The sequence below is a fragment of the Vombatus ursinus genome, unplaced genomic scaffold (genome assembly GCF_900497805.2).
Source record: "Vombatus ursinus unplaced genomic scaffold, bare-nosed wombat genome assembly UNPS02014799.1, whole genome shotgun sequence".
Taxonomy (NCBI): domain Eukaryota; kingdom Metazoa; phylum Chordata; class Mammalia; order Diprotodontia; family Vombatidae; genus Vombatus; species Vombatus ursinus.
The window spans coordinates 13006216-13027886 of record NW_020954577.1 but is presented as its reverse complement, the minus strand read 5'-3'; the positions used below and the strand labels follow the sequence as shown (position 1 = coordinate 13027886).

General features: G+C 39.5%; 1 protein-coding gene across 13 annotated transcripts in view; it reads left to right on the top strand.

Annotated features, from left to right (window-relative positions):
- HDAC9 (histone deacetylase 9) overlaps positions 1-21671 on the top strand; it is a 698100-nt gene that overhangs the window by 497831 nt on the left and 178598 nt on the right. For 11 of the 13 annotated variants that reach the window (XM_027872084.1, XM_027872079.1, XM_027872078.1 and 8 more), the window contains 4 exons: positions 1222-1277; positions 1525-1612; positions 13476-13595; positions 13911-14008. In XM_027872084.1, the coding sequence (XP_027727885.1) occupies positions 1222-1277; positions 1525-1612; positions 13476-13595; positions 13911-14008 (362 nt within the window). Of the gene's footprint in view, positions 1-1221; positions 1278-1524; positions 1613-1652; positions 2646-13475; positions 13596-13910; positions 14009-21671 lie in introns of those variants that run through there. The other 2 variants (XM_027872080.1, XM_027872086.1) reach the window with 2 other exon arrangements.

The window sequence follows — 21671 nt, the reverse complement described above, 5'->3', positions numbered from 1 at the left end:
CCATTACTATAGATTTTAAGCCTCAGAATTAGGAAGACCTGGGTTCAAGTCCTACTTCTGATACAATCTATGCTATGGAGCAAAGCGAAAGTACTTAACCTCCTAATGACCCAAGGATTCTGAAGACTACAAGCTGCAGATGAGTTGTCAAGTTATTTTCTTGGAGGAAGTTTCCCCTGGGAGTACTATACACTCATGAAATCACAGGTCGGGGACAGCTCACCTATCTACCCACCCCCACCCCCCATAAAAAGAAAGGAATGATATACTTTTTATTATTAACTTGGTTCTCAAGTCATAGTTAAGTGAAAGGTAGTGAGAACCTCTTGAGAAATGATTATTTCAAGTCAATGGACCCTCCATTCTCCACATCACGGTTTTACAAGGATTTATAGATCCTGGGTTTGCTAAGGAGTTACTTCATTTTTCTATGATACATTACAACCAACCTGGAGGTTCAGGAATTCCTTGATCATGGCTAGATCTGATTGCTGTTCTGCACAGGAATTCTTTATAAAATTCCAGAACATGAGTTAGAAATTGACTTAGAGAATCCAATAAACTTGCAAGCTTTGGCTGACTTCCAAGCTAAATTTATAGACTGGAAAAAATATGGCCTTCCCATTGTCCTTTTTTTTTTTATCCCCTTCAGGATAATCTTGTGCTTGTGTGTGTGTGTGTGTGTGTGTGTGTGTGTGCACACATACACAGATTTATCATTTTGCTTGACACCGGGGCTAGAAATTAAATTTTCATTGTGTGGAGATCTGATGAGGGTGTCTGAGCTTCAGCGTTTTTCAGTGTGGCTCAATGCTTCCGGGACTCCATCTTCCACCAAGAATGGATTTCTTCTCTTCCAATCCCCTAAGAAGAATTCAGGACCTGGATGTAATGAGATATGAAGTCTTTTTCCTAAGTGGGTATTGTTAGTTCAGTGACTAGGGTGCCTAGTGACCATCTGGGTTCAAACCCCTAAAATCCTCTAGTTTCTTCCAGGCTCCAATTGGGCCTTCTCTTTGAGACATGATATATGCAGCTTTAATCAGATATTTTGTTTCTGCTAATTCTCTGAAAGGCTAATGGGGGCAGAAAACAAACTCAGAAGCCTCTAATAGGTTCCAATCCTGTTTGCCGGCTGCTCTATATTACATGAAGAGACAAGGATTCTTTTTTTTTTTTCTTTCCCTATCTGATAATTGAAAACCTGTCTTGTTCTTACAGAATGGGTTTGCTGTTGTAAGGCCCCCAGGCCATCATGCTGAAGAATCAACAGCCATGTAAGTACCAGGGAAGACTGGCCATCCTGGAGCACTGGGGTTACTGGCAGTCACCTGCACCATGCACGTCTCCGAAACCCTCTAATTGTTAGCAGATGCCTGCAGAGGCTCGCGAGGTCCTCCCAGAAGCAGATTTATGGCTTTGGAGATCATATAGCATTTTGAGAAATGCCCTGAATGTTATTTATAATGGTTTTTTTCCTGGCTGATTTGCTTTCTGATTTCTCTGTTCTTCTTTATTCTGCAGGGGGTTCTGCTTTTTTAATTCGGTGGCAATTACCGCCAAATACTTGCGAGAGCAGCTCAATGTAGGCAAGATATTGATTGTAGACCTGGTAGGTATCCTGGGCAAACTCTGTCTTCTTGTTCCCATAGGTGAGAGAGAGTAAGTCTGTTTCCCCATGTCCAGCTGTCTTGGCTTCTAAATAATCCAGGAGTGTGTGGACTTCCAAACCAACGTGGAAACTCATTAAATCCGGCCTGGACATTCTGAAACCATAAACATGAAGCTTTCACTCTCACAGCATTAACAGAGATTTAATGAGAAGAAGCCACAGCTCGGGGCAGCCTTTTTATGGTCCTTAAATGAATTGATACTTCCAGTGTTAAAATAACCCAACAGAACCTGAGTTTACTTTCCCCCGTAGAATAGGGGCCCTAACGAGTCCGATGGGCTGGAAAGAATTCTGTTGCTGTGGTTACCAAATTGGCTACTTCCCCTGCCTCAGATCCCTTGGCTTGCTGTGTAGCGCTGGGACCATTCAAACAAACCCGCTTGTCATTCTCCAGGCTTGGATGCCAGGGTGGGATGTCTCCCTGCAGGAAAGCAGGACGATTAAAAGTCAGCAGCACTGGCCTGGGCCTCCGCTCTACTAGGCTGCATTCTTGCACAATGGAGTTATAATTTGCTTAACAAATGGTTTGTTTAAATGCGGGTGACATTTGGCATGTTGTCCATAGTGTGTGCATGAATAAGGGATTGGAGCTTTGCCTCCCCCAAAAAGGACCAGCTCGGTGCACGGGCCCAAGGAGAGTGGGAGGGTGATTTATGAGACCCATGCTGGCTGGGCCGACAGTTCAGCAGAGAGGTGTAATAGGTTGTCTGACAAAGCATAGACAGGAAATGAACCCTGGCATCAAACCCTAACCCGGGGCATCTGCACTTAATTAATTTTTGCAGGTGATAAAAGATTTAAAGACAAAATATGTTAAAGGGTTTTTTTTGAAGTGCAAGCCTTAATAGTCTAAATCTTGTTCATATCTGCACTCATAATTAAATCTTATTGGGAAGTCATGGCCTTACCATCTAGCACTTTGGTTCAGTTACGCAAACACAACAGAAATTGAAAGAGAGAATGAATGGAGATAGGAAGGGGAAGAGAAGGAGAAAGAGAGACAGAAAGAGAGAAAAGTTGAAGTGAAAGGAGAAAAATAGAGAGGAGTAAAGAAAAGAGGAAAAGAAAGAGGAAGAAAAGGTGAGATGGAGAGAGAAAAAAAGAAAGAAAAGAAAAATAAGAGAAAAGAAAAGAAAGAAGAAGGATAAGAAAAATGAAATAAAGGAGAAAAGAAAAAAGAGAAAATAGATAAAAAGAGAAAAGAAGAATGAAAAGAAAATAAAGAGAAAGAAGAAGAAAGAATGGAAAAGCCATAAAGAAAAATATATATATATAATATGTGTATATAATGAAAGGGAGAAAGAAAGGAAAAAGAAAGATAAGAATAAAAGAAAAAAAGTGCAAAGTATGAAAAATGAAAGAATAAAAGGAAGAAAAAATAGAAAAAATGAATAAAGAGGGGGAAATGAAGAAAAATAAGAGAGAAAAAGAAAAAGTGTGAGAATTTTTAAAAGAAAATAAAAAGGAGAAACAAAAAAAATAGTAAGAATAAAGAAAACAGAAAATTAAAAAGGAGAGAAGGAAATGGATCAATGAAGGATAAGGAAGGAAAAATGAGAGAAAGAGGGAAAGAAAAACAAAGAAGAAGGCAAATTAAGAAAGAAATCAAGCAAGAAATATATGAGGCAAGAAAGAATGAAAGAGAAAGGAAGTAAGATAAAGGAGAGGAGATAAAAGAAGGAAGGAAGGAAAAAAGAAAGAAAAAATAAAGGAAAAGAAGAGAAGGAAAGGAAGAATGAGAAGGAAAGAAAAAAAGAATAGAAGGAAAATCATTGGGAAGTAAGGATGAATAAACAGTATCATGTAAAGAAATATATATTTGTTGTGTTGAGAACCATAAATTTATCATGAAATGTGTATATATATATACATATGTAATTAAAATTTTGAATGAAGGTATATTACAGAAAATAATTTTCAGTTCTTTGCTAGGATAGATTTTAAAATGTGTGTATTATGCATGCATGTATGTATGTATATATATATGCATATCTCATATATATGCATAAACACAATATACTTCACCTGTTTTACAAAATGTCAGTGAAGACCATGTTCTGATCACTTTTTCATTGATATTTTACTGACATTCTTCTACTCAATTGCAACCCAGAGCTCGCCTTTAATGAAAACAAAGTTGGCAAATGCCATGTGATACCATAAAAAAAAAAATCCCTGAGATGAGGAAATTCGTATTTGTTTTCCCAGGCACATTAAAAAAAATCATCCCCTTCCCCCTCCCACTCAATAAAAACACAGTAAACTTGTTGAAGTTTTTAAAGATACATCGTAATTACTGTGTTGCCATGGTGACTGTTTTTATTAAAAGATTAAGTTTCAACAATATGCTAGAATGTAGGATTAGAATGAATTTCTTTCCCTCTCACAGCCTCAATGTAGCAGAAGCACATATTTATTTATTTACATGCATGTATGTATGTATATGTATATAGTACATATAAGCATATGTATATATAAATATATATATATATATTTGTGTGCATATATATGCACGTGCCATAAATGATAAGAAAGGATGGCAGAATGCGTGGAAGACTTGAGATTCCAAATCCCCAGTTCTTCTTTATTAAACTTGAACATCCTGGGGTTCTTGACTGCAGTAGAGGGCAGATTTTACAGAGTCCTTCTAGATCTTTTCACATTTAAGACGGACATAATCAATCATTGCTCAGAGGCGCCTTTGATAGAGGAATGCCTGATATCCAGATGCCGAAAGCTTGAAATATGGGCTGAATTTGACAGCTATTCATTTAAACTTGAGTTAGTTTATGACTGTGTTTTTCATACTTAAGAGGGATATTTGTGATTTCCCCCCTTCATTTTAGTTGTCGGTTAATGCAAAGAGAGAAATGGTCCTGGTTAGGGAGTTGGGATGCAGATCTGATAGAGATCTGATACAGTTTATAAAATGGATGTACCAGGGAGCTCTGATGGGAATCCTACAGAGACCTATATTTTTCCTCATTCCTATCTGAGAACATGATTTTCCCAGCAAGCATAGATTGGAGGTATCTATTGCATACTGTCTAAATACCCTAAGTTTTGTTCAAATGGACTGCCTTGGAGATTGCTGGCCCACATACATTTTAGTGTTATCCCAAACACTGCAGCTGCAGGGACTATTTTTGAGGGAACAATCTGTTTCTTCCAGCTGCTGGGGAAGGAATTTTGAAAGTGCCGTGTGGCCTAGAGACATCCCTTCTCATTCTGGCTGACAGATCTATTCTACAAGTTTGCAAGGGAGAAAAAGGTGCCACTTATCCAGCCCAGGAGGAATCTTGCCCTTTCAAACCCAAAAGGACATTAGCTGGGAGATATGTCTTTTCTTTGAATGGTATTAGCTTGCCCACATGCTCAATTCTTTTAGAGGGGGCTGCTTCCATTTTGCATCTTTGGTGGGGAGTTTGAATTCTGATTCTGTCCCCTTCTCGGGACCAAAGGGAAATTCAGATGTTGGTGGTTCAGTCAGACTTGGTTTCCATGATATATAGAGTTTATTCATCTCTTTTCCTAGAAGATTCCAGTTACCTTTAGCATCCTTGATAATGACTAAGGTTCTTTCCTGCTCTAGAGTCTATAAGATGATTAGATGGAGGTAGATGGCAGTGGGTTATTTCTACAACTCATCTTGCTAGTTTTTTTAAATTATGGTTTATTCATTTTGTGAGACTAACCCACACTTGTGCCATGATCTCCTTCCCTGGCCTATCCTCAAACTATGGACAATCTCTACCCTTCAGGATCTTACATTCTATTGGGAGGAGGCAAAATATACAAAATTGAGCATATGCAGAGTTTTACAAAATAAATGTGAGGTAGATTTTTTGGAGGAGCACTGGAACACTTAGGAAAGTCTTTCAAAGAGAAGGTGATGCTCGATCTCTGTGTCTTGAAGGAAATAAGGAGTGCATTTTAGCCATGGGGTTCATCCATTTCAAAGTCAAAGAGATGTGTGATGGATTATCATGTGTGTGGAACAAGAATACCCTTTTGGGTTTGCTGTAGAGTGTAGATTGTGGCAAGAGCAAGAGGGAATGTGGAAGCATAACTGGCTAGCAATGGTCTCTCTGAGACTTTGTCCTCAGATTCAACATAACCAGCTTCTCTAAGCTCTTCATTACTCTTTCCAGTTGCCTGATGTTTGGAATGTCTGTGTTCTATCACTTCCAAATTCAGGGAAGCTGGGCTCCTCATGGTGGTCTTGGCATTTTGCATACAGTGATAGGATACTAAGCCTAATCTCTCCCACACCTTGATTCAGGCATCAGAGACACAGAAAATAACTCCCTCTGAGGTCACGAGTGTAGGGCCACCATCTTTGACTTAATAATTGAGGAGTAGTTTTCTGTAGGTGGACACAAATATTATAAAACAGTGTGGTTTGGCTAGTGATTGCACAGGGGTATGGAGGGCAAGAAAATGGGTAGTGAAAAAGAGGAACTCTGCCAGAGCCTCCGTTGCTGAACAATATTTGTAGCATTCTGTCACTAGATGGCATGGGCCACCACAGGATTCCAAAGCCCAGGGTTGGGTTGGTAGTCTCTTTAATTTTGAGGCATCTTTTTTTTTTCCCCTGATGAAATGTGGAGGCATTTTTTCATTGTTTTCAAAGTTCTATTCCATTATATGCTTAAGACTTAGAAAAAAAAATGACACAGATTATTCTATCTTCCTTCCAATCCCTTATTCTTTACCACTTGGATATAATCTACCATTTAACAAGCTTTGATGGATTGAATCATCTAATTCAATAAATGCAATTTATTATTTTTCTCCCTTAGTCAATAAAAACTCCCTTACTTTTCTGAACACTCTTCATCTAAATCCTCTGCTAATCCACATGCATCTAATTAGTCATTATGGGAAACAAAATTGGCACACAGAAGGTGAAAATTCCTTCTTCAAGAAATCCAAGACTTCATAATCACTAAGATTCATATTCCCCTTTTTCATTCTTAAAACATCATAGATTTAGCTTCTTCCTTAACTTTCCCCAAATGTTACTTTAACCAGGACACAGGATGACTCATCAGGGCTGTTATTTACCTTCATCTTCATATTTCATATTTCTTAAAGTTAGAAGTAGAAGGGGGTACAGCAATTATCCAATCCAACCCTTTCATTTTACAAATGAGAAAATTGAGCTTAAGTGACTTGCCCAAAGTCACTACCACAAGGCAGTAGGTAGTAGTGAGGTTATGAACCAGAATTTTCTAATTTCAAATCAGTCACACTTTCCTGTGTGTGTATACACATAAAAACACACATTATGTGCATATATATACACATACATGCACATACATGTGTATATGGCTCATATGTATACAAACATATATACACCAATGGTATACATCATCATAGCCTAGCATATGCCCAGTCCAAGAGTGGAGAGAAGACTTGTGCTTCTTCATGCAGTGATTTCATAGCACTTGTTAGTCATGTCCCACAGGGTCGTCTTGTTCACTCTCCAATACTTTGACATTCTTGTGGGCATCCAAAGGGTGTTACCTTCCTCCCCATCCTGGTGGTATTCATTAAGTCTGGTTTGTATCTTGGCTCTGAGGACATTCACCCAACAGCACCTAAATTTCTTAAGAGAGGATACTTGCAAAAAATAATAAGGCTAGACAGCTCTGGAGATAAGCACCAGCTAAGAATATTCAATTTTCAAACTAGAGAAGTCCTAGGGCTGGGCCTGGGCCAGCTGCCCTCCCCACTCCAGTTCTTGACACTCACAAGTTTCATTAATTCATTGGCCACAGTCAAATTCCTTCACTTTTTAAAAAATATATATTAAATACAGCCAGAGAGTCAACAAGTACCTTAAATGAGAAATATAGTATGTGGTCCAGAAGCCCCAAGGTGATTCTTTGCTATTAACCCATACTGTAATTTCCATATGTGTTATCTCATTTCTTCTTCTCTCTCATGGGGGCATTGGGGAAGATGGGGTCACTATAATACACTTTGGAGGAGTAACAAATATTGATTCAAGAACGTTCTCCAGAACAGGATGTGGAGCTATAATTCAGTTGGATACCTGACCATCCTGGAATGATAGCCAACCAGCCAGGCTTGACCTGAACATCCATTACTGAATTACCAAAACCAATTTAGAAAAGACTCACGAACAACTAATGTGAATGAGTGACCTCCCTTTCTCTGTTTCCAAATCCTGCCCAGCTGTTATACTGGGAAGGCTACATGGCTTAGAGACCATTGGTTATCCCAAAGCAAAGAAGATGCTAGTGTCGACTAAAAAATTATGCTTGGCAATGCAGGATGAAATAATAGTCAAAAGGCTCGGAGTTTGCCTGAAATCACCTCTCACAAGACAGACACTGAAAGATGATCAGGGTAGGGAGAAGAGCAGGGAGTCATGAGAAAGATAAAGATGGGATGTCTTAGTCAACTGTAATTTTCAAAAGGGTAATATGTCCTAATTCTTCTTGTGGATGTCTATACCCAGTGAGGGAGAACAACTCTGGAAAAAAAAATAAGAAGGATGCCAGCCCAGGTTACATGAAAAACTGGCTAAAGCTGTTCTTAAGTCATTCTCAGACACTTTAACAAGCCATTGAGAATGAATGGGAGAGGACCACAGAACTACAGAGTGGGAAATAGTTGGATTTTCCGAAAGAGGAAGATAGTAGCATCTATAAATTGTAGATTGAAAATCTTGACTTTAATTCCAGTTAGACTTCTAAAATATTTTGCTGAGTGAATGGCTTGCCAAAAGCCAGGAAAAGAAGTCATGATCACTGACCTATCAGGAAGCCAGCATGGTTTCATCAAGAACAAGCCACATCAGTCATTCTCTTTCTTAGACAGGATTGTTCCTCTGGTAGATCAGGAGAGTGTTGAGGCTGTAGTTTGCTTAAGTTTCCACAAATCCTTTCATGAAGTCTGTCATGCTATCTTTGCATATGAAATAGAGAGGGGCGGGTCATATGATGTTACAGTTAGTTGGATTTGGAGTCAGTTGTATGGCTAGACTCAAAGAGTGGTCAATAAGGGTGGGATGTCAGATGAACGGAGGCTCTTCAGTTGTGGCACGTCTTAGGCATCACCTGGTGTCTAATGTTTTTATTGTCTAATATTGTATTGTTTAAGATTTTTGCCATTATCTTGAATGAAAACACAGATGGTGTGATTATCAAATATTCAGACGACATAGATTCAGCATAGAAAGTGAACCAGAAATGGTGGAGTAAATAGAACTCTGGACCTGGAGTCAAAAAATCCTCAATCTTAAGATCTTGCTTTAGAAACTTGCCAGCCATGTGATTTACTTTAATCTCTACTTGCCTCAGTTTCTCAGTTTTCTCAACTGTAAAATAGTGATCATAATGGCACCTACCTTTTAAGATTTGTGTATTGTGTGTGTTTGTGTGTGTGTGTGTGTGTGTGAAATGACATTCGACTTAGAAAATCCTTACTTAGCAGAATGCCTTGCACATAGCAGCTGCTATATAAATGCTAGTGATAATATTGCTGCTGCTGCTGCTGCTGCTGCTGCTGGCAGTGGTCCAGATTCAAAAATATCTACATGGCATAGAATTTTGGGCTGAATCTGAGAAGCTAAAAAGTAATGGAGATAAAAGTCTTGCACTTGGATTAAAATAATTAATTCCACAAGTACAGTAACATGGAAGAATGACTAGACTTTGCATCAGTTTAAAAAAATCATCCCATTCTTCTCTGGATTCATCATTGTCATCATTTCTTACAGTACGGGTATATCCTATTACTTTCCTTTACTACAACTTGTTAGGTCATTCCCCAATTGATGGCTTGGTTCCAGTTCTTTGCTGCTATAAAAGTATATAAAAAAAGTGGAATATGGAAAAACAACAACAGTAAAACAATTCCTATGATCTTTTCTGATTCCATAATTCTGTGCTTTATAATGGCCATTTCACATACAAGGTCACACTACATATTATTTTGATGGGTTCTGACCCATAGAAAAAAGCCTCCTTTGGAATTTCTTTCTATTCCCTACATACCCTGGGAATATCTGAACAGAATAAAGCTATTATTTACTGGATTCATGTGAATCTTTCTACATCAGTCCAGAGGTGAAAAGCATTTATTGTAAATATATGGGTAACACTGCATATGAAATGTGATTGTTTGCCAAGTACTATGCTGGGTAATGAAGATTCAAAGACGATTATAAAAGTGGTTCCTGCCCTCAAGGAGTTCACCTACTATTGAAAAAAACTATTAGTTTAAGCAGCACTAATAAAATGTATTGGTCTAGTAAGAGAGATTAACCTAAACACATTAATATCTAGAAAAATTCATGATTTTTATTTTACCGCATCAAAGGACTCAACTGAACAAATGCCTCCCTAGGGAAATAAGAAAATACATTTCAGTTTGGAGGGGATATTAAAGATCACATAAGCATGGATTTAAAACTGGGAAGGACTTTAAAACTCATCTAGTCTGACTCCCTTATTTTTACAGATAAGTAAACTGAGGCCACATGAAGGTGAACTGACTTGCCTGAGATCATGTCACTAATAATAGATTTTGAACCCAGGTCCTCTGAAACCAAAGCCAGTACCACAACACCCCTCCTCTAGTCTAACTCAGTCATTTTACCTTTGAGGAAACTGAGTCGCAGAAAAGTGCAGTGACTTTGTGTCGCACAAGTAGCTTTTTTTTTTTTTTTTAGCAAAACAGAGATTCAAATCCGGGTCCTTTCATTCCAAATATAACTTTTTTTTCTATTGTCACAAATATATATATATATATATATATGTATGTATGTATTTCTTTTTTGCCCCCTCTTTAAAGGCTAAATTAATGTTTCATTAATATTATCTAGATGAATTTGAAGCTGAAACAAAACTTTCCCTGCAACTCTGAATCACAATACTACTATGTTAGGAGAATACAGACAGCCTCAGTTATGTGGCTTGTCCTTTCTCAAGATTTCCAGAAAAAAAGCATAAAAATCAGACAAACAAAACCCCCCAAACACATTATTTTCACTGCTTCCTGGGTCCTTTATACTAAGGATGATAGTTTTATGGTCTCCTCTCTCCTTCCTTCTCAGTTCCTGCGCTGGAGTGCACACACATCTCAGTGGAATCTTGTGTTCTATCTCAGACGTTCTTTAACAAATGAGTGTGCTCTGGGCTCAGGCATTGCACACACAGCATTTTCTAAACACTCTCTTCAAACTACATAAAATTCCCAAACATGATTTTGAAGACCTGATACAAATCTCACAGAATGGTGCTTTAGAATTCCACGTTATGGGCATTGTGGGATAATGTGCTCAGGTCTAAATGTGCTAAGGGTGAATCCAGTAAGACCATGACATGTAGTGTGTAAAAACAGTAGGGACCTGCCTAGTCATTAGGGGCCTGGGGTTGAGATTGGCTCTGCCACTATCAGCACAGGAACAGAGGATGAAAGAGTTGAAACCGTGAGGGACCTGATAGTCTCTTAGAGGACCCCTAGTCCAATACTCCCATTTTACAGAAGAACAAACTGAGGTCTGGAGAAGTAAAAAGAGACCACCGAAGTGACACAGGCAGTGAATGTCTGCACTCAGTTTCCACTCTGAGTCCTCTCATGTGGACCTAGTGCTTTTTCCAATGTCTGGTTCTGAACCATTGTGTGACTTTGGATGAGTTATTTTCCTCACTTGAAATATGGGGATTCTAGGATCTGTCTAGCTCATGTCTTGCTGGTGGGGTTGTTGGAAGGAGGAACTGAGATAATACAACCAAAAGAACTTTAAAAAATACAGAACAATTGCTTTCATTTTGCATGGTGGTAGAGAAAGCAGCAGACTTGCTATTGCAGAGAGCTGAACCCAAGTCCTCCTTTGGACCAGTCAGGTGGCCCTCTCTCAGCAGCGATTCCCGCATCTATAAAATAAGTATAGCAATAACCCCTGTTCCTATTGCAGGGGCTATTAGGGAGCTCCATGAGAATTTGCTCACAAATCATCTCGCAAACATTAAAGCATTTAATAGATATGTTTTATCACAATGCTTTGGTGAATAGATTGGAAGCTCCTTGAGGACAGGGGAAGTTTTGTTTCTGTCTTTGTATCTCTGGAGCTTAGCACAGTGCCTAGCAATTATTAGGGCTTTGATAAATCTTATTGAATGATTGTATTCATCCATATCTTTATACTCATTTGTCCAAGTTCTCATAACTGTACTTTACAAAATCCAGACTACAACCGTTACATGGTATATATTTGTATCATTAAAGAAAGAATTTGGAGCAGCTAGGTGGTGCAGTGGATAGAGCACCAACCCTGGAGTCAGGAGGACCTGAGTTCAAATCTGGTCTCAGGTCAGATACTTGACACTTACTAGCTGCATGACCTTGGGCAAGTCACTTAATCCCAATTACCTCGGAAAAAAACATCAATTTTCTCTGACTTTTTCCTAGTCCTTTGTTATACCGGAATGAGACACCCCACCAGATAACAAACAGCACACCCCTTGCCCAGATAGGCACAGCCTAGTTCACTTAACACTTTCCTCTCCCAGCCCCCACCCCCAAAGCTGGCCATAACTTTTTAGGTCCAAAAAGGGAAAGCTCAGTCTATTAGTTTTTTTTTTCAAGTACTTGCAGTCTTCTAGTGCAGTGTAACAAAAGGCTGTTGATTTTTTTCACCTCTATACAACTGGACTCCTCCCTTTTCACTCATAAATTCCAATACACAAGGAACTTTGTGCTCTAAAATGAAACAATAGGAAAAAAGGGGGGAGTTTTGAAAACTTTGAATCATCTACAGATACCCAAGTATCCAAATTTTTTTTCTTTTATTATTTGTCTAATGGAAGAGGATTAAAAAACAACAGCTTTTTCTTCCCCCCCTTTTTTTTTATCCTGGTGGGAGATGGAGGCTAGGAGATAGGTCAAGACTTTCAGGCAATCACATAATGTTGGATTTATGCAGATTGCATGAGCTTTCTCCCTGATGTGTGTGAATCCCCCGTGCTCTCTGCCTGCTTTGGGCCAACTGATTTTATAGCTAATGAGCTCATACTTCTGGGTCTTCAACCCTTGCCGTCACGATTTTACGAACATGAAGTATGAAGTCCTTTCTGCATCTGGCATCTCTTTTGAAGTGAATCTAACTGCTGAGGGACTGCTCACTGAACTGAACACTTCAAGAAGGCCAATTTGCTCAGCTGGTTGCAGAGCCTTTGACCTCGGCGGTGGAACTTGGCAAATCAGTGAATACACTCAGGCTTAGTGTTCTGTCAAGAATAGTGGAAAATGCTCTCCAAACCCTAGCTCCTTCTGCAGAATGTGAGCTTGCAGCTTAAACATTCGTCTTTCTTTGGAGGCCAATGAGGCTGGTTAATTAAGCCAGAGGGGTTATGAACTGTTGGCAGTTAATAAGTCATAAACTCCCCCCATAAAACAGGATGCTAGATTCCATCACTGGGGCAAGGACTACAAAGGGCCGGTGTATAAATATCTAATTGTACAAAAGGACTGGGATTTCTCAATGACTGCTCATCTGGAGTCTCTAGGGCATGCTGGCTGTGGTTTCCTGATTTTTAGAAGCCAGTTTAAAAAATGAGTGCATTAAAGAGTAATTTGCCCCAAAGTCCAGGAAGTCGAGGGGGTGGCAGTAGAAGCAGAAATAAAAAAGAGGGATGCAGCCAGGGAAGGAAAGAAATAAAGAGAGGGAGCATGGGGTGGGGGGTGGGGGGTAGGGGGAGAAGCAGGCATCAGAAACTGTCTCCACACCGAGCAGGACAAGACTCCATCTGTTTGCTCCCCCTAGGATGTCCACCATGGGAACGGTACCCAGCAGGCTTTTTACGCTGACCCCAGCATCCTGTACATTTCCCTCCATCGATATGATGAAGGCAACTTCTTTCCCGGCAGCGGAGCCCCAGATGAGGTTAGGTTTATTTTCTTCAGAGTCCCGTTTTTATTTGTATCTTGCCCATAATTGCATGGCGTGATTACCCCTAATTTTCTAGTCCTTTGCTGGTGCTTTCAATTACATGAGATTACTGAGCTCTCCCAGGAGACCGTGGCCCAACCAGGAACAAGTGTATAATCCAGAACATGACTTGTCAAGCAGGGCCCCGCCGATTTGATGTGTCGTTTGATGTTTGTTTCAAAAGCTCGCCCGGGTTTGTTTGCTTCTCTTTGGACTTTCTTCCTTGTGCCCCCTCCCTGTGACCCAGTGTGGCGTTCTTCCTTTTCCCAGGTTGGAAGTGGCCTTGGAGAGGGATATAATGTGAATATTGCCTGGACAGGTGGCCTCGACCCCCCCATGGGAGATGTGGAGTACCTTGCAGCATTCAGGTGGGTACTCCATTCACCCAGACAGGAGCAAATTAGAGACGGAATGTAAACTGAGGCAGGAATTAATCGGGGCAGAGAAAGAAACAATCAGACAAGCTCAATACAGGCCCAAGTTCTTGCTGAGGTAAAACTGGCTTAAAATAATTATCCTTTTAACATTTTAATAAAACGCAAGGGTTTCATGTAACTAGGTAATGTTGGGAAGACAGCACAAGGGACATAAAAGAGAAATGCATGCAATTAACCATTTGTTTTTAGTTTGTACCTTCACCCCAGAGCACTGTGGGGCAGGTGAACTGGCCAAGAGCCTACATAATCTCTCTATGGGTAGAATTACTCATTTTCTAAGTCTTGCTTTCCTTCCTTCCTTCCTTCCTTCCATGAACTAGTCAAGGCATTCTCTCTCGTTCCTCTTTTCCCACTTCCAACATTCATACTTTGAGCGAGAAGAATGCTCTTATATGCATTTTGTAGCTGTGACAAAGGGGTTGGACCTATCATCTGTGTATGGAACTCCTGATAAGGAAATTCCCTCCAATGCAAAGTGGCACCCCACCTGTAACTTCTTTGCTTAAACAATTATGTGGGGCACTGAGAGGCTTGGCAACCTGTCCATGATCAGCAGGGGGCACCAGGGCTTGCCCTTCCTCTGCTCTGCCTTTCTGTCTTATATTACTTCTAGTCAATGGAAATAATGTGAATAATGATATTTGCCTCAGTTTCCTCATCTGTAAAATGAGCTGGAGAATGAAATGGCAAACCACTCCAGTATCTTTGCCAAGAACACTCCAAATGAAGTCACAAAAAGTCAGGCATGACTGAAACAACTATACAACAACAACAATTGTGAATAAATGATACTTTGCTAAGCACTTGGCATACGTAACTTCCTGGTGGCAGTGATGAGAAAAAAACAGCTGAGTTGTCAATCACCCTACATCTGGGTCACTGGCAGTTCCTGGCTGAGGAGCTAATTCCCTTCCCGGGACATGGCTTTCCTTTTTGAGGACAAAACAAATAATAAATACTCACCTTAGGTCACTCATACATTTCTGTAAATGAACTGGCTTGACTTTACTAGGCACATGTTCCTGAGGATTATTCTGGGCAGTTAAAGATAAAAAATTATAATGTCACATCTCTAGGAAATATGTGTCATCGAATCCTTTGAAACCACTTGTAAAGTTCTGCATAACAAATCTGGCCAGTCTTGAAGTCAGGAAGCCCTGGGTTCAGGTTCTGATCCATACTGCCTGGGTCTTAACCTCTCAGGTTCCCAGGCAATTACCTAAGAATTGAAATTATGATGCTGGTGCCCATCAGTAAAACTCTCTCTGTTGATGAAATTCCAAGAATGAAAGCCCCTTATAAAAATAAACAGTTCTTGTAATTGAATGAAAAAACAAGGAATTAACATTGTCCTTCTGTGTAATCAAGGACTTCTGTATTAGACTAATGGCCGGTTGTTGTCCTTTGTTCTCTAAGAAAACCAAAATGACGACACTATGTTAGAGTCAAGTTGGTGTGTCCAACTGTGAGCGATCAGACCAATATGAACTCAGAATGCTCTACCATGGGTTGGGCACATATAGTCCATGTGAACATTTGGGGTGCATTCCCTACATTTATGCACCTCACATTTCTTTTGACTTACCTCAATTCTGCTTTGTTCGTAGAGCACAGCACCTTCTCTGATGTGGGAATGCCATGGTGAGCAGTCCTGTGCCAGTGTCTCCCATGTCACACAATCAATTGTAAAGTTCTTAAGAGAGACCTTGAGAGTGTCCTTGTATCACTTTTTCTGACCATCTTGTGAGCACTTGCCTTGTGTGAGTTCTCCATAAGATAGTCTTTTAGGCAAGTGTGTGTTTGGCATTCAAACAACATGGCCAGCCCATAGGAGTTGTGCTCTCTGCAGTAGAGATATGAGACGAGACAATACGAGGGAAGGGGAACCCCACCAAGAATACATAATACGACCTTCTTTATAGACTAAGTCCTCTTGCTATTGTCCAGAAGGCACCTCTTTATATTTCTTTTTTTCATTTGCTTGTGCTTGTCTCTCTCTCTCTCTCTCTGTCTCTCTCTGTCTGTCTTTTTTGAGGCAATTGGGGTTAAGTGACTTGCCCAGAGTCACACAGCTAGTGAGTGTTATGTGTCTGAAGCTGGATTTGAACTCAGGTCCTCCTGACTCCAGGGCTGATGCTCTATCCATTGCACCACCTAGCTGCCCCTCTGCTTTACTCTTAAGACTAGATGATGTTGAAAGAATAATGAATAATCATAATCTCTGATTCTAGATGATACAGTAGCACTTTCGTTCTTTTGGAAGGATCTCTCAAAGTGACTGATTCAGCCTCCAGCTAATAAGCAAGGGCCTTGATAGATTTGATATTTCATATCTGTGATAGTCATAGTATTAAAATTGTACTCAGAACAGTAAAATAAGGAATTCTTGCCTTGTGGTATCTCTCACAATCCCCTTCTCCACTTCTGACTTCTTTATGTCTTGGAGAACTGGGTGTTCTTTATTCTTGAGTTATAAAGGAGATCCACAGCAAGAAATCCGGCCAAGTGGAAGCCTTCTCCTGTCAAGGGGATAAGTGGATTGAGGCCACAGTTCAAAGAGGTACCAGATGCCAGTGGCAACTCTCACTTCAACCCCACCCACTTTCTGGATTTGCTCTTTGAGCCCAAGTTGCTATAATATACTGTGTTAAAGCCACCCTATAGAATAAAGAGGTCACAAGGCAAATAAAAGAACTACTATCTGCTGGAAGACTTGTGGGTGGTCCGGGAACATATTTTTATGTTAATTCACATCACACCTAAACACAGAAATAAGCTAGGAAACCATATGGGTTTCCATTTTATTTTTGCTCTTTGCCTATATTTCAAAATGTTAAGTTGAATCATTAATTCCTAAAAGGGACTACAAGATGTCAGGGCTTAAATCTGACCTCGTGTGAGTACTGCATTTTTCTGCTTCCAAGGTCAATCTGGCGTCTTGAGAGTATTTTTTTAACTTTGTGTGACTTTAAAAGATCCTGCCATCTTGAACATGCTTACATATGCAAACCTACAAAGCAACCATATAACTCCACAGTCATGGTAAGGTTCTTGACCTTCCAATAGGGAGCTGTCCCAGCCTGTTGTCCCACCAAACAGAACTCTTCTATATTTTTTTTACGGCCCTACTTCTATGGGCCATGCCCATACCTTTTCATAGCACTGGACTGTAGAAGAGCTGGGAGTTTCCATGATGTTCCCAAATGTTCTCACTTCACAAAATAAATGATGGATTAGCTATTTTTACTCAATCAATCAATATGTATTTATTAAATATCTACCATGGGCCAGGAACTGTATTAGGCACTGGGAATATGAAGTTTAAAAAGTCCTTACTCAATGAGCTTACTTTCTATTAGCAGAGATATAATGTACACAAATAAATATGTACAAAATAAATATATAATCATATTTTTGGGGAGAGGTACTAGCACCAGGGGTATCAGGAAAGGGCTTGTGTAAAAGGTGAGCTCAGCCTTGAAGGAAACTAGACATTCTAAGAGGGAGAGGTGAAGGGCCAGTGTATTCCAAGTATAGGGAATGGCTGAACAAACTGTGCTATATAGAAGTGATTAAACTTTATTTTTTGAAATGGTGAATGTGAAGAATTCAGAGAAACAGGAAAACTTTGATGAACTGATGCTAAGCAAAGTCAAGAGAATGATTTATGCAATGACCACAGATCCAGAAGATTCAAACAAGAAATTTCTTCCCATTAAAATTCTTGACACTTTCCAATGGTTCAAGAAAGAAATGGACATGATTTATCAATGGAGATGGTATGAAAGAGGTTACATTGCCAACTGCCTTTGCTCTGTAAGGACTGCTGGGACCTTGTGACTTGAAGCTCACTTCCCTCTGTGTTCTGTCTCTCTTTATTTGAATATGAGCTTCTGGGGAGCAGATATTGCCTTACCTTTCATTTGGCCATAACCTTATGGGTTAGAAATGTTTCAGTTATAAGAGAGATGAAAAGTCTGCCTATTTATGTCCCCAGTGCTTAACATATTGTTTTGCATGAGGTTAGCAGCTAATAAATGCATATTCATTTATTTACTTATTCATTCATAGTCATGTAAAGGGGAATAATGTCAAAAGAACTTAGATTATTGAAATGACTGATCTTAAATTCAATGAATCTTGTTCATTTTCTACCTTGGCAGAGAGGTGGGGATTAGACCCAGAATGAATCAAACATTTTCAGACAGGATAATATAATGGTTTGTATTGGTTAACACTATTTATCTATAAACAAGGGAGGTGCCTTTTGGGTGTGTGCCAGGAGACGTGTGTGTCACTGGAATGTGAAAATGAAATGAAAGTTTTTTTAAGAGAATCTTTAAAAGAGGGGGCGGAGGGGAACTGCTTCTTACCATCGATGATGGTTATGACAATACCCACTTCCCAAGTTTCCTGCTGTTGTAACTTATCCTCAGCTTAGTGGAAGAGGGCAATATGCTTTAGACTCTTCACGTAGAATTACGTATAGCCATAGGACTGATCCCCTGACTGCCTCCAGAAAGGATTTCAGGTCACGGTTATGTCTCTTCTTTATTTTGGGGGATTGGCAACCAGACTAGAGGCATTAACAATCATTGTATGTTGAGTTGAACAGAGCTCAAGCCCATTGTCCAAATCCTCCTCTCATCCTTCCTTATAGAGTAGACATGACCCTTGCTTCATGGCACCGTGCATTGACAGCTTTGTCACACCCGTCGAAGCTGGAAAGGCTTCAGCTGTTACCTCACAGATGGATTGTATGCCTGATGTCCTGTGGCCAATCTGGCTGAGTTCAGAGGGTTCCATTTGGGGGACGTTGACCTCTAGCTGATGAATTTCTTTTGGCAACAAATACCAAGTCATAGGCTCACAATCTATGAAGAAGAAAGGACCACTCACAATGGTGAAATTATAGATTCTTAACGAATTAAATACAATGCAGCAATAGACAAAAAGCTGAATTTAGAGACCTGGGTTCAAGTCCCACCTCTGACACCTATTGGCTGTGTAATTCTGGGGAACTCATTTATCCTCTCAGTGGTCTAGGCAATTCTCTCAGACTGTATAATGCAGATCAGGTGCTGACTTGCATTGGTAGAAGGAATTTCCTCCTCTGGGAGTCACATATACTAATGAAGGCACAGGTCCAGGAACTATCCTATGCCAGTCAGTATTTGACTCAACAATAACTCTTAACCAAAGCATAAGACAAAGCACTTATTCATTTAATGCATAAATCACAAAATAAGGGAAAGATCCTCTTCATCAAATCTCACTTGTATGCAAGTATTTTTATATCTAAATATACAGACCCAATGTGCTTAGACCTCAAATGAAGTGGGCTTTCATAGGACTACAGACCCAAGATTATTTAAAATATAGCTTTCAAAAAGCAACTTTTTCCTGAACATAAGAAGAGAAAGCCTAGAATATGTAACCTCAAATAGTGTGTATGTGTATGTGTGGAGGAGAAGGATGGATTGGCAGGAATTTGCATTGGTAATGTAGAAACAAGATTCTTGTCCTGTCCTTTTCTGTTGTATTTCTAAAATATAATATGACTAAAGGGACATTGGTAGGCTAAACATTGCTAGCCTGAAGGACTGTGGGAAATTACCTTTCCTGTTGGTAACCTTGGTACGTCTAGGCAAACAATAGTAAGCACCCAACCAGAATGCTGCAATGGGTTTTCCTGTTAATATGCTACTCGTTCCCAAATGTTTTGTACTGCCTTTCTTTGTCTTCCAACTCTATATCAGCTGAATTTAGTCTATATCTTTTCAATGTGGTTGCAAGACTATAAATTGAGGTCCAGTTTCTCATCTTGGAGTACTTGGAAAAGGCAACCATTAGCCTGCCAATGGTTCACTTTTCCACCTGTGACAAGTAATAATAGATGCCTTGGCTAAGCAAGCAAAGTACTGACTCAAATTCACAGTGATTCTTTTATGTGATGCATTTCTGTCCCAATTATAAGGCACTTTAGGAGAATCATCTCCTTGCAGATCTAATAATTTGTATAATGTAAAAATGCCCAGAATTTTCCACTGTGGAAGTTTTATTTCCATTGCCTCTGTGGTTCTGGTGATATGCAGATTGTGTTGTATTCTATGGACTTCTGATTGGTCTCTATCTCAAGGATGGCAGGAGTAGCAAAGGAGCCCAAGAAGGAAAAAGGGAAATGATGGCGGTAATGACAGCAAAGATGAGCAGGGCATGCAGGTATTTGTGGGAAGCTCCATGACGTTGATAGCTATCTCAAAAGAATACAAACTCTTTGTTGGCTGAGATTGTTTCAATCTTTGCCTTTGTATTCCATTACTTAGCACAGTGCCTAGCATGAAGTAGGTTCTTAATAAATATTAATTAATTAATATAATTAAATATAATATATAAATAATATTATATATTTATATATAAAAGATAAATATAATAAATATTAATTAATTAATATAAATTAATAAATAAAGAGCAATAATCTCTTGACCCCACAAAGTAGATATTGCTTCACAAAGGTAGCTCAACATTTTTCTCTGTCGTATGTTTTGTTCTATTTCATGCAGTTGCTTCTGTTTATTCAAATTTGATCCATAGCCTTTTGAAAGAGTTCTAGACATACAGTCAGCAGCCAACAAATGTTCCTCATACAATTCCATGGACCTTAGGGATGCTCTAGAAATGTTATTTATGATGACTTACATGAATCACTTACCTTGGATGGAGTCTATTGCAATGATGGTGAATTTCTTGCTTTGAAACCAAGATAAGAGAAAAACGAATCCAAAGTATTGACTCAGCCCAGCAATGAAAAGAATTAGGTAGATTTTAAGTGTAAAAGCAGAATCTTTGTGTCCTATAAAATGATGTTTGTTTGCTGACTTCCCAGGTGGGTCACCAAAGTCCAACAGCTAGGTTCCTATTGGACACTGGCATTTCTCCAAAAGCATGAAGGCAATGATTAGTTCCTCAACATTGGATGCCATCACATCAACTAAGGCTGAGTGACCACTTGTTGGAGGATTATTATGCAGATATCTCTTGTTCAGTCAGGGGCTGAACTGGATTGCCTCTGAGGTCACTTGCAATGCTAAGAATTTGGGATTTCACGGAGGATTTTAAATCCAGGAAGGAGTTCTTTTGTAATTATGAAATCATTTTCTCTCATGCATGTTTCTATGTTTCTGTGGCATACACCTTAAGGCTTTAAAGATCCTCAAAGAGCTGGTGAGTTCCTTTCTAGAAAAGGCTTTAATGCAAAATGTCCATTTCCTCATCTATCACTTAGTATCTTACCAAAACTCAATAAACATTTGCTAATGCAAGTTTGTGGGAAAACAACAGAGGAGCTAAAGATCCTGAGCTGTCTAATGGTGTTACATAGTTGATGATGCCATGTGGTGTAATGGACAGAGTAGAGGCCTTGCAGTCAGGATTACCTGAACTCAAATCCCATCTCCTTCACTCATCACCTGTGTGAATGTGGGCAAATTATTTCAACTTCTCAGTTTCCTCATTTGTAAAATGAGGAAGGCTATTCCCAATACCTCCTCCACAGAGTTACTGTAAAGACAAAGGAAGATGTGATGCATAAAGT